General features: G+C 48.0%; 6 protein-coding genes across 6 annotated transcripts; 2 read left to right on the top strand and 4 right to left on the bottom strand.

The window, feature by feature from the left end:
• Positions 1 to 946: 946 nt before the first annotated feature.
• N7481_009198 (Low affinity iron permease-domain-containing protein) lies at positions 947 to 2,473 on the bottom strand (the record flags this gene model as incomplete). The annotated part of the gene is made up of 1 exon (XM_057268417.1): positions 947 to 2,473. One exon carries the CDS (start codon positions 2,471 to 2,473, stop codon positions 947 to 949), a length of 1,527 nt encoding a protein of 508 aa, XP_057119094.1.
• A 2,023-nt stretch (positions 2,474 to 4,496) lies between these two features.
• On the bottom strand, positions 4,497 to 6,116 carry N7481_009199 (uncharacterized protein; the record flags this gene model as incomplete). Its single annotated transcript, XM_057268418.1, has 2 exons — positions 4,497 to 5,448; positions 5,500 to 6,116. The coding sequence occupies 2 exons, from the start codon at positions 6,114 to 6,116 to the stop codon at positions 4,497 to 4,499; spliced, it is 1,569 nt and encodes a 522-aa protein (XP_057119095.1).
• Positions 6,117 to 8,431: 2,315 nt separating this feature from the next.
• Positions 8,432 to 10,859, bottom strand: N7481_009200 (phosphoketolase family protein; the record flags this gene model as incomplete). Its single annotated transcript, XM_057268419.1, has 2 exons — positions 8,432 to 9,305; positions 9,385 to 10,859. The coding sequence occupies 2 exons, from the start codon at positions 10,857 to 10,859 to the stop codon at positions 8,432 to 8,434; spliced, it is 2,349 nt and encodes a 782-aa protein (XP_057119096.1).
• An 861-nt stretch (positions 10,860 to 11,720) lies between these two features.
• On the bottom strand, positions 11,721 to 13,361 carry N7481_009201 (tyrosine--tRNA ligase TYS1; the record flags this gene model as incomplete). The annotated part of the gene is made up of 9 exons (XM_057268420.1): positions 11,721 to 11,954; positions 12,013 to 12,245; positions 12,318 to 12,364; positions 12,418 to 12,487; positions 12,541 to 12,568; positions 12,629 to 13,013; positions 13,071 to 13,083; positions 13,144 to 13,154; positions 13,231 to 13,361. 9 exons carry the CDS (start codon positions 13,359 to 13,361, stop codon positions 11,721 to 11,723), a joined length of 1,152 nt encoding a protein of 383 aa, XP_057119097.1.
• A 260-nt stretch (positions 13,362 to 13,621) lies between these two features.
• N7481_009202 (membrane magnesium transporter family protein) lies at positions 13,622 to 14,159 on the top strand (the record flags this gene model as incomplete). Its single annotated transcript, XM_057268421.1, has 3 exons — positions 13,622 to 13,677; positions 13,741 to 13,978; positions 14,100 to 14,159. 3 exons carry the CDS (start codon positions 13,622 to 13,624, stop codon positions 14,157 to 14,159), a joined length of 354 nt encoding a protein of 117 aa, XP_057119098.1.
• Positions 14,160 to 17,045: 2,886 nt separating this feature from the next.
• N7481_009203 (uncharacterized protein) lies at positions 17,046 to 18,766 on the top strand (the record flags this gene model as incomplete). The annotated part of the gene is made up of 5 exons (XM_057268422.1): positions 17,046 to 17,085; positions 17,152 to 17,401; positions 17,449 to 17,770; positions 17,827 to 17,984; positions 18,043 to 18,766. The coding sequence occupies 5 exons, from the start codon at positions 17,046 to 17,048 to the stop codon at positions 18,764 to 18,766; spliced, it is 1,494 nt and encodes a 497-aa protein (XP_057119099.1).
• Between the last annotated feature and the right edge of the window lie 4,984 nt (positions 18,767 to 23,750).

The following is a 23,750-nucleotide window of genomic DNA, read 5'->3' on the forward strand; positions in this document are numbered from 1 at the left end:
GGAGAAAGCCGTGAGGCCCCACGGGGAGCGATCAGGATAATCTCCTGTGATTAGAAAGGAAAGGAGGGGAAGGAGAAAGGGCGGAGGATGAAAGGGTGGGGGAGATGGAGAAGTGAAGATGAAGCTGGGCTGGACTGGGCTGGACTGCACTGGTCACGGGAGAGCTGCCGTAACGAGTAGCATAGGTACACATAGTTAGTATAGTATAGTATAGTACTATAGTATATACTACTAGTATAGGAACAGACTATATTAGATAGTCAATTATAGAATTATGGTCATATGATAATTACACGTATCCCAAAGTACTTTAATATACCATCTGGAAGTACCTGGGTTTACTCCTGATAAAGTTGTACCAAGAGTCGATGATACAATGGCGTCAGGCACAAGCCGAGTATCCACCCAAGTACCCAAGTATAGTATAGCAGTGCCCGTAGTACCCTTCTATAAAAGTCCAACTAGAATTATGTTTACGCAGATGGAATATCTCCAAAAGAGTCCTAGTTCTTGAAATAATACATTGTATTATCTTCTATCCTCTTTTTATCCCTAGTACTATCCCATCCAACGGCCCCAGGGTATACTAGTAGTTTATAGTATACTACCCAGCCCTGGGGGCCGACTGCCAGGAATGCTACTGGTAGCTACTAGTAGTAAGCACTTTTAGAATGAATAAACGGAATAGTACTGTTACTATAGTAAGTAGTAGTTCTAATCCAATAAACATTCGACTTTTCAATCGCATTATCACCATTTGTCGTCCTCGATATCTTCCCTCCGACAGCTTTCTTTCCCTCATCCTCCTCCATCTCCTTCACCCCCTCCATCAATGACTGCTTATAAGCATGAGCGCTACTATTAATTGCCATTCCAATCCCCCCCCCCCCCAGCCCCAAGGTCCATGCCTGCTCCCTTCCTCAATACCCGAAACAACCCTAACGATTCACTCCGAAGCAGCTGCCTCCTTCACCGAGTCTACCTCCTCTCCACACTCAACTACCCCCTCCGCATGCCCCACGAAGGCCAGAAGACGCTGCCGCCGATGATAGATATCGGTTAAGTCGGCACGAAGCTCCTTTTCCGCATAGTTGTGACCCGTGATCAAGATAAGCATGAAGAAAGTCTCAATAATGCTAGGAGGAACATTTGAGACCAATTGACCCGTCAAGCTCCACTTCATCGCACTAGAAGCCACGATGCATCCCAGAGTGAGAATCAACCCGGCAACAACCATAAGCAGATGCGAGCTGATGGTGTTGATGTAGTGAGACACGCGCTGGCTGAGCGAGGGTGGTCGGAGTTGAACCCGAGGCACAGGCACCGATAATCCAGAATACAACATCATGTCCTGCTTCTCGAGACAGACAACTTGCTCAGTGACATACTCATTAACCTTACTTTGAATATTCCGCAGCACAAAACTGTCAAATAACCCGACCAGCCCGGCATAAGTCCCAATGAGCAACCACCAGGTATTGTTGAAATGGAAGACCGGGCCAACAACCACCCAGGCAATGACAACCAGCACCAGGATAATGATTCCCACAAGCGTGCCAATGATATCCGCGTAGTAGAAAATGACCATTTGGAGGTAATTTTCCTTCGGCGGCGCGATGGTGACCGTTAGATTGGGCAATTCATCCCGACTGAGTCGACGAAGCTCTCTCTCTAGCTTGGCGTCCAATTTGAAAATCGAGTCCAGGCAGATATTCGTTTGGTCGGCAAAACACTCGCGCAAACAAGCAAGGAATGCAAAAACGAGAATCATCAGTGCAGATGTCGCGTCATTGATGTACAACTGCCACCGACTAGACCAACCGCAATGAGGACCGAATCCCAGCCAAATGAATATACCCACCCAGTACAAACCAACAGTAGTAACATGACCAAATGCCTTAGCCGACCAGATCACCAAGCGAGCAAAAGGGCCCGCGGCACGGTCCAGACCCTGATCAAGCGGGGACAGAGGTGGTTCATCTTTGCAGAGTTCAGCTGCGCGGGCGATTCCCTCTGGTCCCAGCTTTGCTTTGACAGTCTCGAGCATACGACGGTGACTTGTACAACGAGATTGAATCTGGACCATGGCTTCGTGTTGTTCGGAATATTCGCGGAGAAGTTGGCGCATGAGCAGCGAGTCGAAGATGTAGCACATGATGGCTTGTACGTCGGAAATAGCAGCGACCCAGACGTCTGATTGACCAAAGCGGATTCCCAGCAAGGCCCAGGTTAGTAGCCCTGCAACGATCAAGAGGAATACGGGCGCCGACCCAGCAAAGCGGACTGCCGCATCCAGCCATCGATCTAGAAGTCGTGGACTGGACTTGGCCTTGTAGCCGGCATCATCAGTCTCATCAATGGCTGTTATGACATGGTCAGAGCCGGGCTTTGGCTGGAATTCGCTTGCACAATGCTGAGCCTCTGCAGTGCCTTCGATCGCACACCGGAAGACTGGGCTGAGGAAGAACTTCATCGTGGACGTATATCAACGGGATAGTCAGGCTGGTTTGGTATCAGAGTTACGGTTGCTTAAGGTGGCTCTAGTTCTTCAACAGAGCGGAAGCAGATTTTCTTTTGCCCAGCCAGTGTGTCTGGGATGAAGAGGCCGGTTGAGAAAGGTGTGTTCATCGAGTAGTATTCAGCCATTCGGCGTTGGAAAAAAGGATGAAGTTTGAAGATGTAGTATGTTCCGAAATAGGAAGCTGTTTCTGAAAGGTAGAAACAATAAATGAAGTTGGAGACAGAATCAAGATCAAGTGAAGATTTGGGGGTGAAAGATACAGTGGGAAAGAATTTATGGCCGGAGATGGGAAATTCGGGGAATTCGCGCATTCTGTATAGTTAGGGCAAGATAAGGTTAGGTCACAGTCTAAGCCACTAGCCTTGCAATTTTTCTTCCACGAGGGGGACTATTTTTTCCTTAGGCTCGCTTCTAGCTGCCACTGTCCCTATAGTTAATTAAGGGGTCTCGTCTAAACCTGACCTCTATGAGTGTCTTGCTTTTCTTAGTCCCCGAGAGCAAATTTTGCGGATTAGAGTTTGCGGGACTTTTCCCAGACTGACATGACTAGATGCAGCGCTCGCATCTATGGGACGGCTGGGACCAGGCAACCGCATAACTGGCCCAACCAAAATCGTCCTCAAGACGTACCCTCCAGTTTACTTTGTTTAAGCTTTTTAACGCGGCTCCACCGCCAGCTCCCTAAAGGCCGAGGCGTGGGAACGAGGAACGATGTGGCCGAGGGTCCAAGTAGGAGAGCTTAAGGCGTGAGTCAAAAATAATCTAGAATTAATTGATTTGGGTTGAAACTGAACACGATTGACTCATAAGACAAACCTTAGGAAATAAGTTTCATAGATAAGTGAATTATTTGCCAGTGTGTGAAGGCACTTTGCTTGGTATAGATTCTCTGGACGAAACTACTAGGCAACCAGGTTTCGTGCATACTATCCAACTCACTTCAATCCTCACTTCAATCTGCATTTCTACCCAGGAGATATGTCAGCCCTATATAGAATTGTCATTTAATTTGCCAATTGACTCCCGAGCTACCATATCAGGGCAAGACATCGCTTTAGCATGCTACAGCACGGGGCACCTACCACGTCACTTTAAGCGACCTGTTCACCGATACCCGAGTCAAATGATCGGTCCCCGATGAAAACATACATTGATACCGTCAAGAACGCATGTAGCCTCCTGGGCTGGTGACCCCTTTTATCCACCATAATACTATAGTGTACATCGGCAAACAGGAATACTGCATGTCGACCACTGTGTTTGCCAATCTCCAACCGTCTGCCCACTTATAACCTTGGAACTAGCTACCTACTCCCCATACCAAACTTGCAATAATCATCTTCTATATTTTCCTCTTTGCTTGACACTCCATACATTTGCCTTCAAGTTCCCACCTTTTCCTTGGGTCTGAGCAGGTTATGAGTTCCAATAAGTGGTTTGACTTTCATTATAAACAAATAGCAGTGAGAAGACATCATTTGCACCTGTTTGGCTACAGCAGCGCCCGATGTCGGCTCCCATGCCGCAAACATGCAGATACTCTTTCAACCCCTAATCACATGATAAGCAGCGAGAACAGACTCACAACGTCACAAATGGCCAAGTTTGCAAAATATAGTGAGTGTTCTATTACTAACATACGCAATAAGATATTTTGTTTGGCAATCCCAATCCTCCTATATTACCTCCTAGCCCGCCACTAAGCGTCACTCCCGTGATGCTAGACGCCATTTTTGACCCGCTTCGCTAAAATACCCGGTCTATATATCGAAGGGATGGCTAATTTCCTATAGGACGAGTTTAACATATTACCGTCGTTATCATGTTATAACTATAAACTATTATGGTACGGAGGACGTTTCCAATTCAGAACACTTGCTATTCCTATTCGCGATCGGACTGCCTGCCCGTGCTGGTTCCGACACTGCTGGGGTTACAGTATCCTCCTCCCCAATCGACATATTCCTCGGTCGTCTCAGTAGATATATACAAATTCATCATTCTCCCGATCTGTGAGATCCTCAGCCACATGTGCACCCGCATGAGTGACTTGGTGTCCCGTTTCAGCCTCCTCGCCGGTTTCTTCGATGCCATGGAAGTTACTCTGCATCGAGTGATCAACGATCTGGGCAGACTTCCCATTGCGCACGCGGCGGCGGGCTTGCTGCTTGTTGAGGAACCATAGGTTGGCCCATTGGACGAGTACAATGGCAACCATTGCGCTAAATATGCCGAGACAGGCACGAAGACCGGGATGGTAATCTGGCGCATCCTTTGCGCTGAAGAGCAACGGGCCCACGATGTTACCGGCAGAGGAAGCGGCGTTGAATAAACTCATCGCGACCGACTTCTTGGTACTTCCGGCTGTGTTGCCGACAATCCAGGTCACAACGAGCGGGTTTCCACCAAAGAGGAAAGCTAGAAGATAGTATCCGGCAAGGAGCGCACCATTCGCGGAATCGTTTCGAGGGACAGCGTAGAGAACAGCCAATCCAGCCACTACCGGGAGCATGAACGCCGACAAGATAACACCCTTGACGCGCGCAGTATGGGCAAGATAGCTAGCGAGCATAATCATGATAGATTGCAACGCGCCAAAGGGCATGGTCAGCAGACTAGTGGTGTACTTATCATAGCCCAGGCCACCAAGAATCAATGGGCCGAAAGTGTTAGTTACGCTAGCGCCGATGTTGAGGAGCATCGCCATCCCGATCCACAAGTAGGTCTTTGGCTCCAGTGCGGCCTCCAGCACATGGCTGAATTTGAACTCTGTATTTCCCGTTCCTGTTTGATTGGCCCGGAGTCGCTCCATGCCCTGCAGTTTTTCTTCCTCCGTTAAGAAGCGAGCGGTGGATATATCGTTGTCCATTCGCCAGTACACAATTGGGGCTGAGACGATAGTCACCAGGCCGACAAATAGGAAAATGCTAAAGGCGGGTTAGAAAATGAAATCATTCTTCAGTAGCAAGCAGACGTACATTTGCCATGATTGTAAGAGATCCGACTTGATATGTGCAAGGCCGTAGGACAGTGCAGCCGCCACAATAGTTGCCAGTCCATTGGTACCATACCACGCGGCGATGCGCAACGGCTGCTCTGCACGACGGTACCATTGACTCGTGATGACTCCAAACAGGGGCAGACACCCGGCTTCGAACAGGCCCAGGAAGAAACGCGCCGCCATCAACTCCTGGAAATTATGGCAAGCCGCCAGACACGACTGAGCGATGCCCCATCCCAAGCACAGCGCAGGCATCAGAACCTTATGCGGCACCTTCACGATCAGGTATGACGAGAACGGCTGCCAGGCCAGTTGGGCGATTGGAGCAATGGATCCGATCAAAGAGTATTGGTTTCCGGTCAAGTGGGTATCGGTCTGCAGACCGAATGTCGCGCCATAGCCAAGAACCGTCTTGTCTAGAATTTGCAGAAAGTAAACCCAGATCAATATCACCAGAATGGTCCGATCGGTCTTGCGGCAGATCCGTTTGCTGTCCTCCTCCGTCAAGGGCACATGTGGGGGATCAGTCTCGATCACCTGGCCCTCCTTTGCCAACGATGGGCATTCGTCGTGGACAGAGTCTGGTTTGGCCATGGCTGGGATGATTGTTCAAATGAACACAGATGAAGCCAACCGAACTTCACGCGAGGGGGGGAGTATTTAATATTTATCTCTGGCTACCCCACGCGTCATCAACCCATGGGCGAAGGGAGTTAACGTTCACCAGTGGGGGCACCATTTCCCCGCGTTCCCCCACGCCTCCGCTTTGTTTCGCGGTCCAAGGAAAGCTAGTACGTACGGTCAACACTCTGATTAGTGCCGGGCCCCGGGCTTCTCATTGGCGATCGTTCCCGGAACCATCACGAGGGAGGAAGGGCAGGCCAATCCGAGGCCCATAATGATCGGCCTGACCAGCTTGCTGGGCTTGTGGAGGTTATCGGCCCCGTGGGCCCCGTGAGAAGATGTTGAATGAACCGAGAGTGCTGGGGGGAACTCTAATTTTTTGACGCGCCAAGCCCGATATGCGCATCCAGAATATTGGAAAACCCCCGTTCGCCTGCAGGGAAAGACCAATACATGCCGGTCATGGCTCGTTGTTCTCCAGCTGTCGGGACATGTCCCCCTTGGATAATATCCCTTGCTTGGTGCACGCATTCTTGCGCTGGGCTGCGGCTCCGGCGTTGTGACCGCCGAGGGCTGGCGTGTGGGATCTAGGGGTGTTTTCGAACTACATCGTATTGGCCTATATTAGACCAAGCTCTCTTTGAATGGCAATGGCGACACTAGGACGCCGGCTTTCCTATAATAGGCCCTCTACTTTGGCTTAAAGCTATCGAATATTGGAAGAAAATCCCTGAATATGCTAAGTTTCCAGTACCCCTTTTCTCTGATAGGTAGCTTACTTAACTTAAACAACGTTATTCCCTCTGCTATTATACCTTCTATGGCGAGTATCGGTCCCAACCTTAATATACGACGAGATAAAACCTATATAAACGATCTGCGACCAGTATTAACCGGAGGATATCTATAATATAGACGAGACCGGGCTTTATTAGCGCCGTATACCAAACGGTGGTCTATCGACAGATAGTCATACTGGTCAAAAGAAAGATAAGGCCCGAATTACTATAGTAGTTACGATAAAATGCTACTGGTTCAGACCGATTACCTCTATGGTTGATTAGTACAGCAAAAACACCATATACTCTTCGAGGGGTAAATATCCCTGCGATTAGATATACCTGGCGCTAGAACAAAAAAGCATAGATGCGTAGTGGTATTATAGCAGAATAGCTCTGTATCTTTTATAAGCATATTGGCAAGGGAAGACGTGTCCTGCTCTTACTGGATAATTTCAGTATGCATCTTAGCGTGCTTGAAGATGCGCCGCCACCGTCTAATATTAAGGTGCTATTTCTCCCGGTAAATACGACGTCAGTTTACCAGCCACTGGACTAAGGAATTATCCAGAGTCTGAAATAACATTATCGGAGGAAATAGATGTATTAGATGATCAATATTCTTAACCGGAACCTCGATCCTAACAAGAAAATAAGCCTCAATTATACCCTCCGCTGGCTTACCCAGGCCTGGCGAAATGATGTACTTAATCAGACTATACAGAACTGCTTTATTAAGAGCACTATTATTGGTCGCAGCATTAATCAGACGCATAGAATACTAAGGCCAGAAGCACTTAAATTAATGCCTCTATACCAAAGCTTGATCAATCGGTTTCCTGCAGATATAGGTAGAGATACGTATACAGTTATATCATTAGATAATTTCCTAAATCTATCAGCCGACTTTGCATATGCTAAGCGCCCAACCACCATACCTGCGTTGGACCGCCTCACGAAAAGCCAGTAGAACCTTGGAAGAAAGCGCCGAAGTCGATCGGGTAGCCGCCGTGTCGAACACTATATATACATGCTAGGTACAAATTAACATATTATTGCGCCGACAAAAAACACGATGCCAACCCGCAAACTGCACATAATCTTGGTTGTCGTTGCCTTGTTGCCTTGATCGGATGGCCTCCACCATTCACCAGTATCTTCCTGCTTCTGTTTCTTCTTCTTCTTTCCAAGCTTGTTACTTTCATCGAACCACCACTAAGCTACAGGCTGCTTGGTATTCGTATCTTGCACATGGTCGTATCTGAACATTCTCACAGTGGTGGTGTTTCCGCCATAACCTCGCCCTATACTACTAGTATGCAGGGCCAATACTAGTAACCTGAAGACGACTAGAAGACGCAAGGTTCTTCAGCACCTGTCATGTCAGGATCGGCAAGAACAGTAGTCTCATCAAAATATCATGCTATTCGTGTACCGCATTGCAGCTCAAACAATTACATCCATGATTGCACCCTCGACCCGCACATTCAAGTTCAAGTTAGGACTCTACTTCCTAGCAAAAGGCCAAACCCAGTTCCGAATATGCTTAGGATCAACACCATTCTCATAAGCCTCCGCCTTACCCGCCAACCTCGCATTAACAAGTTTCTCCCTCACACTCGAAGACTTATTAACAAGTTCCGGAATAAGATCAATAGCATCAATGGCAAGACTATACCGATCCGTTCCATTGCGCATAGCCAATTCGAACGGTGTATCGATATTACCCTTCTCCTTGTATCCTCTCACATGCAGGTTCTGCTGTCCCGGTCGCTTGTAGGTCAAGCGGTGGATGAGCCAGGGGTAAGAGTGGAAGTTGAAAAGTATCGGCTTGTTATCGGTAAATATGGCCTTCCATTGTTTATCGGACATGCCGTGTGGGTGGTGGATTCCAGAAATAAGTCTGAAGAGGTCGATGACGTTTACGAAGCGGACCTTTAGATCGGGGAGATTTTCGCGGAGGAGGGCTGTTGCGGCGAGTGCTTCGTGTGTTGAGACGTCTCCGCAAGAGGCGATTACGATGTCCGGCTCGGCGCCTTGGTCGTTACTGGCCCAGTCCCAGATTCCGAGGCCCTTTGTGCAGTGTGCGACTGCTTCGTCCATGCTGAGGAATTGGATGTGGTCTTGTTTGTCGGCTACGACGACGTTGACGTAGTTGACGCTGCGGAGGCAGTGGTTCATGACGGATAGGAGGGAGTTGCCGTCCGGTGGGAGGTAGATTCGGACTACCTCCGGGCTCTTGTTGGCGACTACGTCGAGGAAGCCCGGGTCTTGGTGGGTGAAGCCGTTGTGGTCTTGTCTCCAGACTGTGGCTGTAATCAGGATGTTGAGAGGAGGCGACCTTGGCTCGCCATTCGACTTCAAGGCATTTCTCGATCCACTTGCAGTGCTGGTTGACCATCGAGTCGATAACATGAACAAATGGTTCGTAACTGTTGAGTAATCCGTGACGTCCAGACAGGATGTAGCCCTCAAGCCAGCCTTCGCAAGTATGCTCGCTGAGAATCTCCATGACGCGACCATCAGGCGCGAGATTTCCGCCATCTTTGTCCTCGTCGAAGTAATCACCCATCCAGACTTTCTTGCCTTCCTTGTAGACTTCGGCAAGCTTATTGGACTCGGTCTCATCGGGCCCGAAAAGGCGGAAGTTCGTCTTGTTCTTGCCCACGACATCACGCAGGAACTTGGCCATGTTTGCCATACCGCCCTTGATGGTCTTTCCAGGGACGATGTCGTTGAGTGCATATTCTCGGAAGTCGTTCATGATTAGGGGCTTGCGCAGAAGACCACCATTGCCAACAGGGTTGGCGCTCATTCTGGCGTTGCCTGCAGGAGCAAGCTCTTTGAGCTCGGGGATCAGTGAGCCATTCTTGTCGAAGAGAGCCTCAGGCTTGTAGCCCTTCATCCAGTTCTCTAAGACCTTCAGGTGGGACGGATTGGTCGCGACATCGGTGATGGGAATCTGGTGCGCCCGCCAGAAGCCTTCCAGGAATTTGCCGTCAACTTCTCGCGGGGCAGTCCACCCTTTAGGGGTGCGGAGAACGATCATCGGCCAACGGGGACGGAACGCCTTCTTTGATGAACGCGCTTGGTGTTGGTACTCCCGAATCTCTTGCACACATTTCTCGAGGGTCGCAGCCATAGCTTGGTGCATGGTATCCAGGTCACTTCCCTCAACGAAGTAAGGTTTCCAGCCGTAGCCGGCCATCAGTGCTGTCAATTCTTCGTGGCTGATTCGGGCAAGGACAGTCGGGTTATTGATTTTGTAGCCGTTGAGATGGAGGACTGGTAGGACGGCGCCGTCGACGATCGGGTTCAGGAACTTGGTACTATGCCAACTTGTCGCGAGAGGACCGGTCTCAGATTCGCCATCGCCAACCATGGTCAAGGTAATGAGGTTTGGGTTATCAAAAACAGTGCCGAAAGCGTGGGAGATGGAGTAGCCCAATTCACCACCTTCGTGGATACTACCAGGGGTCTCGGGGGTGGCATGACTTCCAATTCCACCGGGGAAGGAGAATTGCTTGAAAAACCTCTGCATGCCATCCTCGTCCTCGCTCTTGTCGGGGTATACCTCGGTGTAGACACCCTCGAGGTAAGAATGGGAGATAATTCCGGGAGCTCCGTGGCCAGGACCGGAAATGAAGAGTACATCAAGGTCGTACTTCTTGATCAGGCGATTCATGTGAAGCCATGTGAACGATTGACCCGCGTCGGAGCCCCAGTGACCCAATAGTCGTGCCTTCAGATGTTCCACCTTGAGAGGCTCTTTGAGCAGAGGGTTCTCGCGGAGATAAAGCATGCCGAGACATAGGTACAGACTGGCGCGGAAGTAAGCGGTCATCTTGCGGACCTCCTCGGCTTCGAGAGGTTTCCCTTGCACGGTTGAACGAGCTTCTCCATAGGCGGAGATGCTCTTCGCCGACGAAGCCATGTTAGAAGCCAACTTAATCAATCTGGCTGGTGTGGTGACGTGGGGGTGGTGATAAGGTATCGTGGAGTTGAATTGGCAGAGAGGGATGTGATTAAACAGGGGGAAGAGAATTTAAATGAACACGAAGAAAGTAGGAAAGAATCCGGTATGTTGAGTGCCGACATAATGGGCTGATGTAATTGCATTCAAGTTTGTCGCGTGGTTGGATCGGGTACCCGCGGTTCAGTCAATGACGTGTTGCCAGTCGATGAGCGCACCACCTGCAACATGATTCATGACCACCTGGCCAACAACTTGAACTAGTGCTACTAGTGGTAAGTGGCCAAGTACATCGGCCCATTTAATTGATTAATTTAATGGCCAGATTTTGTCCGGATAATTTTCTTACTTCCATTTATTCAATTGGAAGTGCCGCAACTCAATGGGTTGATACTTTACCTACCTTCACTAACTAAGCCAATCAGAGTCAAGTTACAAAAGTACACCGCGGATTTCAAAAACCCACGGAGTATTCTGACAAATCACTCAAGGTGCTCAGCAGGTACGATACCAGGCAATGCCTCATGAGAGGACATCTCCTTGGGGTACACTAGGTACATGCATATACCTAAGTTCTCGTATCCACAAGTGGGTCTACCAAACTTTGTGTTTGTTGATCAACACTCGGGTGTTGCCGTATACTAGTCAATGATCGTAGTATAAATAGATCTACACAAAGCTTCTAGTATTGAGCGTACTCGGCTATTTTGACACTTAATTCCAATGCTACTTCTAGATCATAGTCACCCCAGTTCGCATCGTATGCATATCAACAAATAAGGATTCCGCCTAAATCTTGCAAAAATTGCACATCGTTCAAGTTCAAGCCTTCGGGCGCTCGGGCAAGTCCTGCTCCTTGGCAGGCTCTTCCGGCTTCTTAGCGCCGGGGTGACGAGAACCCTTGTCCTTGATCTTCTTCTGCTTCTTTTCGGGAGGAGGGTAAGCCCGCAGGGTGATCTCTTGCCACTCCTTGTCGGCTTCGTAGGCGGCCAGGATGGGCGCCATCAGCTCGGTCAGCGCAGCGGTAACACCCGCCTTAAGGATTTGTGGGGTCAACTAGAACAGTGTTAGCAAAACTTCGAAAGTTTTAGTGGTCAAAATGATAGGCACGTACGACATCGTTTGCGTAGTCGGTCTTCAGGGGTTCGATATCGGTGTAAACCAGATCCTCCTCATCCTTACGCGGGCATCGGAATTCCTTCTTGCCCTTAAGGCTAGAGACTGGGAGGAAAGTGAATTCCACCATGGCAATGAGACCGTTGTTCTCGACAATTTTAGGGGCAGCCTCAGCCTTGCGGATCTTCTTGGTGACGACATCGAGGTTGTCGAGGAGGTCAATTTTGCTCGCTGGAAAAGATTGTTAGTAAGGTATATGCAGCGGATCGTAAAATAAATTTCGCATGCCTTCTTCAGATGAACTCATCTTTCCTCCTTGGAGACCAGGTACCATAGGGGTAATGGCGTGTCTGTCAAACATCAGTATCGGTTTTTATAAATAGGCAGTTCAAGAAGGCCTCACGCGCGCTTCCTGTATCCGATCTTTGGGAGCCATTCCACTGCGGCTGCGAACAATTTCCGCTGATCGCGGCCTCGGTGTTTGTTAGCTTGAGCTAGACGTGGGAAGGTTTATAACTCAACATACCACCCAATTCGACATCGCAGTTGAGATACTGAGGAAGTGATCACGTGATTAGTACGTGACTGTGTGAGAACTAATAACCCGTACTCACTTCTTCATCGAGGACTTGTAGGATCGAGTAAAGAAGGCCTGATAACGGGGCATTGGAGCTTTGTTTAACGATCTCGGCACCAGCCTTCTTCGCGTCGTGCTCGCTGGTGACTGATGCGAGCTTGTAAAGATCCATGACATATTCCGGCGATTTTTGGTAACTGGATCCCAGCACAAATTCAAGCTTGTCGGTCTTGACTCCAACGGCCTGGAGAAGGGCCGTGATTACCTTCCGGTAGTATTCGGCTCGGGCGTTGACGAGCTCAATAGGGGCCTTCAAGTTGTCCAGGAAGGCGTGGATATCGGCGAGAAGGATGACGACCTGGCAGTCAGCAGCTAGGAGCTGGGCGATCTTAATTGCAGGAACAAGGTATCCAGTGTGGGGACTAGAGGCTGTTAGAAGAAGAGATATTTAGAAGAGGGAATAGCTGGCTTTATCTTACCGACCGGTGCAGGCTAGAGATCAGACCAGGCAGTGAGTCTATGTTCCATTTCGAATTGTGTAGTTTAACGTACCAGTTCCCCAACTATTAAGCGTCGTTAGAAGGCATGTCATCAAGGGCGCGAGGAGAAGGCAGATAAGAAACAAGAGACAGAGCATACTAAATTCTGGGATTATTGCCTTCCGCGAGAATGGCCTCAACAATCTCGGGGTTCATGAGTTCGTCGAGGTTCTCATTGATCAGGTCAAAGCGCGCTTGCGCATTGGCATCCAGCTTCTTTGCGTCAGCCATTTTTGGAAAAGATGGCGGGGTTGTTTTTCGTCGATTGAGTGGAATTGGGAGGGAGGAATAACTCGTGCGACGGCGAGTTGACTCAATCTCGACAGTCCCCCGCTATCGCTTTTTTCTGCCCGTCCTACCGAGGGGTTGCGACAGGGCGGTGTGCGGCGCGGTCAGCGGAACTCCTTCCGCCTTCCGGACAGTTCACTGTTAGGCAATTGGAGCTCCTATCAATTCCTCAATTCCACCTCCACCCCCATATCCACATCACCATGAGCTTCCTTTCCAAGCTCGTGACCCTGTTCGGTCTAGTGCTGCTCACACACGCGTATGTCAAGCATCCTGAGAACAATTCTGAACACCCTGGCTAATCCGCATCCCCGTTTGACAGAGGCTACTCCGCCCACGAACACACCGTCCTCTTTAACAACACGCGCCTCGCCCTCCCCCACGATATCATCGTCGAGACCTTGGTCGCGGTCGTCATCGTCTCCATCGGACTGGTTCTGGGTGCGGAGAAATTGAAGCCAATCAGCTGGCGTGATTGGGCTGGCCAGATTGAGCGGGATGGCGGTGCCCGAAACCCCTACCTCGGCCTTGAGGAGAGATATGGCTTCTGGGATATCCGGGTAAGACCAACACTTTTCTCTCCGATATCAGACCTAGGTCGACCCAGTTCTTGCAATGGCATTGCGGCTGTGCTCCTGTGTGTCTTGGATTGATGTCGAACACGCGCTGACTATTTCACAGGCCAAGCGAAAGGAGTTTGGGGATTGGATGCGAGGCCAGGATCTGCCAGCTAAGCAGTAATGGTTGAAATCGGTTAAACTGCATGCGATGGACTCTGTATATTATGCATTGTGACGAGATGTCTTAATTGATATGCTTGTTAAAGCTCTAACTGATTCACCTTGAGATTATCTTCTCCGCCTGGGAGCTAAGTAATTACTGCACTCTATGGTCGCTCATCATGGTCCTGAGCAACTGCTCGCGTTTTCAAGCCTACTCGTGCAGTATCCGACCTGGAAGGGTCATCTCGAAATAAATATGGGGATGTCTGCTCATTGTGAATTACCAAATGAAACTGAATGCAAAATTGGACCTCTTGATTCGAAGGATCAACAAGTATTAATTGATTGTAAAGGGTGCTTATGTGAGCATAAGGAATGGTTACAGATTTCTGCAACAGAGGCGATTGCTGTGGTTCAAAAGTGATCAGGATGGATGAACTCGACTCCATACGACTCGGCGCTTAGAAGCTTGAAAACAAAGGAAAGAAGCAAAATCTCAAATATGGGTGAGTTCGCGAATGAGCTAGCAGGTGGAGCTACATGAAAGGCCGCGAAGATAAACAAGTCTTGAGATGGTCTCATGTAGAACCTAACTTGGAATCCAATCACAAATCTCATGTTCATCTCCTAAAACCTTACACATTATGGCGCTCTGCCACCGCAAATCTATCTTGCTGGCACGAATCCCGCTCCAATAAACTCAGCCTCAAGGGCCCTTTCAATATAATCCAGCATGAAAGGGTCGACTCGTGGCAGCATAGTCAGAGACATCTTTCAATTCCTGGCGTAAGTTCCGCTGACCGCCAAGAAGGCAAAGATTCAATAACATACGCAGTTTGCGAGCAAAGTTATCACAAGATCGCCGAGAGAATAGCGCAAATGTAAAAAGTGATAATATAATGAAGACACATGCTTGTAAATCGTGGGATCAAGGAGAATGAACAAGGTAAAAGGCCCAAAGATAGACCCCGTGGCAAGATGCAAGAGGCTTTCCCCATGTTCGTTTCAGGGTACATGCAGAGCAGGAAGCAATGAAAAACGCAGAACTTGCAGTAATCTGCAGATATTACCCTAGAACCCTAAAGCCATCAGACACCAGTCCGAAAAGGGTAATGCAAAAGCGTGACGAAGGGCGAATCAGAGAGGCGCGTGACAAGACAATCCATATATGAATCGTATATGAATCGCAAAGCTTTCTTCGCCACGACCTCGCGTACACGTACTTGAAGACGCGTGCGTTGCACGCATCGGCCCTGAAACGAAAATTAGGGGAGGGGGGGGGGATGGAATTGGAAGTGAAAAGCAGCGTTGAAGCGTTTTAAATGAAGCGGAAATGAGTCTGAATCTAAGAGGGTTCTTCCTGGACCTTCGGAGATAAAAGTTCTCCTTTTGAAACCAAAGCTTGAGCAATGCTTGGGGAATGCTTCACAAGAACGACTGGTAATCCATCTTATCGTACCACCGATTGTTTCCGCCATCAAAATTCATCGTAGGGTTAAGTGACGTTGGTGCCAAGATACTATTACGTGAGACAATTCGTAGCGGCCCCGGGGCCACTACTTATCATGACTTCGCTCCTTTCGCTTCCGCATACCATCTGATAACATTTTCCCTGCGTCGATATTCAAACCTAGACTGGACTTATCCCTGTAATCACACCATATTTGGATGCTCGCACCTCGGCCCATCGAATGGGCTTCCGACTATCAATCAAATAACTGTCTGTTTGCAGCAGGAAAGATATTATCGATGGGATGGCCGCATATGAATTCCCCGCACATAATATGCATTGGGGCAGTGCACTTCGCCCTTGGGTCGCAATTTGGTTTGAATCCTGAAGGATTTTACTCCGCACTGTTCGTATATGAATTACTACTTGTTGATATACATTACCAGACCCCGGCCCCGGGGGCGGCGAGAGTTAGGAGCGGAGTACTAGACTTTGTGTGGGGAGTCAAGTCTAAGGTTTCAGAGGATGCGGTTCTTACCATAATGGATGGGGCTAAAAATAGGGAAACGGATCTTCCCCCAACAGCCCGCAATGAGCCGGTGGCTGAGCGTCGCTCACTTGCTATAGATATCTCGAAGAATTCTTCTTTCCCTGCTACGCATCTCGCATCTCCCACGTCCCCCCGACTTGTAAACTGTTTATATGTCTCCGAGTCTATACGGTTACCCATCTCGGTATTCAAATCCTACAACATCTAATCTCCAAACTGAAAGTCCAGCCCCCACGAAAATTCTCAAGAAGGTCTTGGCAAGATCCTGAGGCGTTTCCCGGCAGGAAGGACCCTGGGGCTTTTCTTGGCAAAATCCTTCAGCGTTTCCTAAATAGTTTCAAGAGTGCGAACTTGAAAAATGGATACCTATTTCCGGAGGACTAGTAGCCGAATGTGTAGTCTGACTATTGCTCACGCATTGAACATAGCACCTCGACTCTACTTGGACTCTTATTACATACGCGATTATAATAGCCACATATAAAAAGCTCGATCTAGGGGAATGGAGTGAGATATAGAGTTCCACAATACCGGAGCTGATCTTTTTGTCTGGCGCCAGGAAGCCTGTGAGCAATGCCAAACCACCACTGACAGAAAACATCATATTTTTATGATTAGCAGGACCCCGAACAAAGATAGAAAAGGAAAGATAATGTCGATCATACCCACTGCTCTAAGACTGACACAAGTAGCGGCCCCAATATGATATTTTCATATGAGTCGAAAAATAATGACTGGCCCCCCAGCCCCAAAAAGTGCCATCATATCTGGCTGAACTGGGCTTTCCCTGAATCAGGTCGATCCCGTAAAAATATATAAAAAGTGCATCTTTCCGGCCTGTCAAGATTATAGGTATAGCATCCACCCTCTTGATCCCCCTCACTAACTTGGGCCCAATCGACTACATGCATTTTCAATTGTTCTTCTTGCCGCTCTGTATCCTTGGTACGTTGGCTATTGTTTTATACCTGCCATCCCGTTTCGCGTACGATATGCTAACGATATATATAGCGCGGGAAGCATTGGCTTTCCCTGCAAATGAGATACTTCACAATAAGTTGAAGCGTGATGCTTCAGATTCTGGGCTAACCGATGAGGAGAGAGTCAAAGCTCTTTTCGCGGTTGGTGCGGCAGTTGACAAGAGCAAAGACAAGGAAGATCCCGTTCTTGCGAAGGCGAAGGAACTTGATCTCTGCAAAACGGCCCACATGAACAAAGACACTTGGAATAAACTTGATATGGATGGTTGGATTAAGCAATTGTAAGTGAGCCTGTATCTCTCCACACACAAAGACTTACGATTTTCAGCGTGTCAGATTATCCTAAGAACCCCCAGGGTAACGGTGTCGAAGTTGTAACCAAAGGGGTTGCCGGGACCTTCCCCTCTTATCTCGGGCAAATCACCGGGAATATGGGGAACTATGACTGCAACTCGGTAGATTGCGACATCAGCATTACAGATGACAAAGGTTGCAACGAGCACCCGATTATATACTTTGCCTTGAAGAGCTTATTAAACTTCAAAACATGGGAAAAGGACCTGGCCGATGCCTTCGATCGAGTAGGTAGCGTATGGAACGGAAAGGCAGAGACGATGATGAAGGACTTTACGAGCTATAAGATCGATGATGTATGGATAGAAAATACCGAATGGATTATTCTAGGAAATTGCTAACACCTCGCTAGGTTTTGGACAACTCGGGTTTTATTATTGCTGCCGGGGTCTTGGGATTTTTGACTGCGCTGCTTGGTCCCGCTGCAGCTGGTTCCGCGGCATTCCTTTCGGGGGCTCTCGTCGGTACTGCTGGGTGGATATCGACTCTGTCGGATAACGCTCTCGAGATGTACGTTACTTGATCACGCTCTGAAGTTTGCGCTAATTCTAATCCGCATCACAACCAGGATCGACAAAAGGTTTGATGACCAAGCTACGATAAAAAATACTATTGCTCAGATCCAAGAAGCAAGCCACGACGGGTTCCGTAAAACGGCCAATGGGGTCCTGGACGCTAAGCCCAACGGATCGTGGGGAGACCACGACACTATTCCGCTCGAAATTCTAATCGGGGGTGCATTTGCAGAAGCCCCAAATAGCTCTGATCAATCCAAATTCGACGATGTGGCCGACCAAGTCTACGCGTCAACAATTGTTGCGACCAGCTGGTATCTTGAGCAAGTATTCATCGTCAAAGCGACTAAGACAATTGCTAGCAAGGATCCTTGCACGGTAGATTTGGATTTTTTGAGCGAGGCTCGCATCTGCATTGACGATGTCGCATATATCTTCGTCAAGACAGGCGATGTTTCTAACCTCGGGAAAAACCATAAGGACTATCCCGAAGTTAACGGGGTAGACAAGCTTAAGGATTATGGATTGGATGCAAAGGATATGATACGCGCTGCAGAATGGTTTGACAAGGAGTTCGGACTTAAACAACCCTCTAATGATGACCTGAAAGGCTACTTCACTGGAGACAAGAAAGGCCCACCCGGTAACCTCTGGGTCAGCCTACCGGTAATTGAGTATGAGAAGACCCCTTCTATCAGCCAGAATGCCATGAAGATATATGGTCACTGGAAAAACCCTTGGGTACGTTACGATTCCTCTCTTTATTATATTTACTAACAGTCTTCCCAGGACCGACTCCTCAACAACTGCCAGTTGTACATAAAGGACAAGAAGGGCTGGCCTTATAAAGATATGGGTCCATACTGATACACGACTTCCGGAAATCGGTTTCACCCTCTACACTCTTCGATTGTTTCTCGAACCTGAATGCCAGGGTTAAACTAGTCTGTATTAGGAAGTGAACCGATATATAAGTACTTGAAACGAGAAATCTTTGTCAGTAACATTCAGCTGTAAGGAGGCTATTGTATTGCTACAAACTACTTGTCTCTTGAATGATTCGAAAATATGTAGATCTAATTAGAAGTCGTAGAAAATTGGATCTTTATGCTCTCTGGCCTTTGACCTCTGCAAGAAACAGTATACTAAGACAAACTACGGAGTAGACTAATTGTTCCCAGGAGCTTGCAGACTTGAGCCAGAATTTTATAGGATAGTGAGGTGAACTGCTCAGTGTGTTTACTTATAGGAGGTAGTATTGTTACGCGATTTTGCAGCTGTTTGTGATGCGTATATTTTTTTGATAGGGTATTTGAGCGTTCTAAAAACAGGGAGAGACTTTTGTGAGAGGTCGCGTGTTGTCCTTTATCGGGTTCCAGCATAGGTATCTATGATGGAAGGTTGTAAAAGGCTTAATTAACATGCAAAATCTCTCTGAAAAAATATTCTTTACACTAGTATACACTAAATATTAGCATGGCATGGCCCAGAATTTTGGGCCAGGCTTGGCTTCCGACCTTAGCATGGCCCAAAAAAAGTGGGGTTGGTCACGTTACCTTTTGGGCCAGGCTATGCTGGGTCCCCTTCAACGCCTTGAAATGACCACCGTCGATATCAATATCGTACGCGATGCCTTGGCCTTCCACTTGGACTCCCGGGAAAAAGCAATCCCTTCTGCAGATGCGTGCTCAAGGCTTTGAGTTGGGATGAAATCAGCGAGGGTTTAGGAAAAAGTGCATCAGCTTGTCGCCAGTATTATATTAGTTCTAATCGTCTTTAAACAGATCTGAGCTGATATAGAAATGTGCTAAATGACTTACTTTGCGAATTCATAGTTAATTTATCCCTCAATATATGTAGAGACCCACAGATACATGAAACACTAGTATGAATACCTCCTGGTTCACAGATAACCATCGTGGAAATTTGAGTCGAAATACTTAAGCAGGTCTTTCCCAGATACCTCGTCCTGGCTAAGCCATCATCCAAACAATAATTCTCTCAGCCATCGGAAGACTACACTTTCTGCCCCTGAAAATTGTACAATGCAAGATAATATATCTTACACTAGTTCGGCCAATATCCCTATCCAACATGGTTGGCCAGCAACCATGTTATCCGAAAGCATGAATTCAAATTACCTTCCGTCAGTGGAATACTCTGCTAGTTTTGTGGATACCAAAGGCCCTCCTGGGCCTGTGGTAAGAGTGGATCAGAGTATGTCATTCCACGAAACTATCCTTTTCAGTATTCCTAACAATCACAAGGTGTGGTCATTGTGGAGAAAATTTCACCTGCTGGTAGTGAACAGGGGCAATTCACGAAGCTTGTGACCTACTTGCATCAGCCAATTGAGATTCGCAGACAAGGGAAAACTATAGTCCCTTTTGAGGCATCACACGACCTCGAAGACGCAATATTCGAGCAGTTGGTTCCGCATCGTAATGGAGGATACAATTCTCGTCGATACTACAAGATGCAAATCTCCCTACCAACCTTTAGCGGGTATACTCTCGGCACGATAGGAACCCCTGAATGTCGTTTACACCTTTTTCAATCAAAGTAGACAGGTGGGATAGAAAGGAGGAGTGTATACGGGAGCTCAGTTTACATTTCTTTATGCCGGGGACTTGCGTCGCTGTTTATACGTCCGTCACCTTGCTGATTACAACTCGTGTGGTACTGTTTGGGCCTTGAATTATTCAAATCCGCTGTAATAATTTGAGCGATACCATTTTTGGAATTTAATTCGTTGAAATTGATTACGACTTCATCAACAGCAAAATTACTTTTAGAAGCCCGAGATCTACGTCCCTCTGGAAACAGACGAGATAGCCTGTATCCGGGAGTCGTAGTTAATATCGGATCTCCCGGTCCTCATGGCTTTCAGTTAAAGCAGTCAGTCCTTTTCTCCATCGATCTCTTTCTCCAATGCTTCGGTCTCTCCAAGACACACCGTACCACAAGGATGGGAAAGCGGCCGAGTGGTCAAGTTTGGACTGTTCATACTGATTAGCATAGGCTAGAGTGGCCTATTGTATATGGTGTTCACGGAAATGCTACTAGATGCTAGCGGTGACTTCAACGCGAGTTTCAGGTATCGAGCCTGGGCTATTACGCTTTTACATGTCTTCTCTACTGGGTATTAGTGAAGGAGGTGACAAGCTTTCTAAGTCAGGATCCTCAACCAGTCTCAAGATAGGTTTAAATGTAGAGGATGCTTTGGACCCTCAATTATTGTGCCATGAATAGAGCGAGGTGCTCATCAGCTATAGACTAGTCAGCCTGGCGGTCAGCAGGATCTTACCCCGGCTCGTGAGCACCTTTTCAGAATCTGGTAGACTGCCCTAGGCTGTCATAGGAAGGTTTAGGAAACCCAGTCGCATCGGAGAATGGCCTGGTACAAGCGTTGCAGATAATACCGGATGATCGAAAATGAAAAATGCCGGGCAGGGATCAATGGAGGCTATAATAATCCTGTATTCCCGGCTATATTTGTTCTTATTCCCCAGCAATTGTTTTTGATTGAGGCATTCGAAATCATGGACAACCGCGATATTGACGAAATCCTGCAGGCCGTTCAAAACGGTTCCTTCAAAGAGCTCTATGTCTTGGACTACGTCTTTCTCAGTGGAATATACCACAAACTCTTCGTTCGACAACCTTCTGAGTCACACAAAGCATTACATCTCCTGAGATCCCTGCAAAAATACAATCTGGTTACAGATGAATTGAGGCACGGAATTCTGCAACTCTTGCAATGGTCGCGTGGGCTCCTATTGATGCAATGGGGTTTGTATACTGATTACGAACACGCTTTTCTCTCGCGCAACAACCTACAGTACACGCAGCCACACACAGACCTCGTTTCCTTATGTATATGCGAATGTTCAGATTGTTTCACGGAGCTCATACGTACCAGAGCGATATACCCGACTTACTACAATCGTACAGGGCAGAGCCTTTTCGCCCTGGCATTCCTTGCAAAAAGATTGGATATAGCTCGGGAGCTACTGTGTATGGTGAGTTCTGAGCATATTCTTAAACTTGTCAACATTACGCCAGGGTGTTTTCAAGAAACGATCTTTCAATTGGCGGCCAGTGACCAAATTCTTTTCACTATCTGCTGGGTAAAGGTCGGGTCTTACCCAGTGAGAATCTGTCAGAATCTCTTGATCATTGTCAACATGCCTCTATCTGCCAATTTGCCTCAGCCGAGTTGGCTAGCCGGATGCTGAGTCGAGGGATCAATCTAGCATCTACGGTAAAGCAGTACGCTTTGTCAACTTGGAATAGGATCGCCTTATATCACCCTGACCCAGAATCTCTATTCGACTGGCTTCGGGACCATGAATGCTGGCCACCAATCAGTCAACATGGGCTAGACACTCCTCTCATAATTGCTGCTCGATTTGATCGAGTAAAGGAGACAAATTGGCTGTTGTACCACAGCGGGGATGAACGTGAGAAATGGATATGCGCTATGGAGGCTGCCACCCGCCAGACTGACGAAAGTGTTTATATACTTGCAATTGTCATGAAGCGTATGTCGCTATCAGTTCCGGCTCACCCAGAAACGGACTGGGTACTGAAAATTGCAATAAAACAACATCTAAAGCAGAACTGATACTCGTGAAAGTTGGAGAGGAGGATCGAAGAAGTGATCGGGAGGCCTGCTTTCTTTGTCCACCAAGGCCCGGTCATTATCCACTCATTGGACCACCCAACTGATTTTGGGATCGGTGCCGCTCATCCGTCTCGAGAAGGAATATCAGTTTTCCGAGCTCTTTCAAGCAATCCGGAGGAGATATCAGCAACCTTGAAGCTCTATCCTGTGTCCCACCACCTTTCCAGTACGGAATTCGCGCGTCAAGGAGGTGCGACGAAGCACTTTGATTTGCGATCGAAAGAGATATTATTCGTGCGAGGTGCACTTAAGATGGAGATATCACTGCCAGCTGGAGGTTCCCTGGTCTGGAAAGGATTTTCGGAAGACCCATGGGGGTCGGATCTGGCATCATCATCCGAAGCTTTTCCTTTCATGAGGATCTACTCCAAGCCCACCCCATGGCGTGCTAGATCTGAGCGCGCCGGATAGTTCACTATCGATAATAAATTAGAGAGGGATATGGACATATTATGGATATTAGCTTACTAGGATATTTTCCATAAATGCATTGATACTTAAGTCTCAGCCTAGACAGAGCTCGCGCCTGATGTTTGACGCCTGTAAAGTCGTCGCCTCGTATCATCTCCAATATCCTAGTTTCTTCAACTAAGGATAGACGGCAAATGTCCGGTAGCACTGGGATAAGAAGCAGGGTAATTGCACTTCCTAGCTCCGTCTCAAATAGCATCAACCTGCGCCCATACTGGAGTGCTTTTTTGGTGTTATGGTCGTCGAATAATCCTTCCGCTTGAATGAACGTAGACATGGTTCCTAGACGATGAGAACCTAAACCTAGGGTGGGCTCATTCCGTCCGGTCCGTCGGAGCCAGTCTTGCTCCCATAAAGCCAAGTAGGTCCAATAGTGGATTTTTTGGAGTCGCTGTATCCAGCAACATGTATTCGATCCATTTTCTATCCTCACGGCAGCGCGATGGCATCCCCTTTCCGCAGGATCTGCCAAGATAACGGGAGAGAGATCAGCTTTGAGAAAGGAAATAAAGGTATTCAGTTGCGCTGATAAGTCAGCTAGTAGACTTTCTGCCATGATAGGGGTCATAATGCTGGTTAGGAATAGTTTGTCAAATCCCCGGA

The sequence above is a fragment of the Penicillium waksmanii genome (assembly GCF_028829765.1).
Source record: "Penicillium waksmanii strain IBT 27052 chromosome Unknown utg000008l:1.0-5622682.0:1.0-5626561.0, whole genome shotgun sequence".
NCBI classification, from domain to species: domain Eukaryota; kingdom Fungi; phylum Ascomycota; class Eurotiomycetes; order Eurotiales; family Aspergillaceae; genus Penicillium; species Penicillium waksmanii.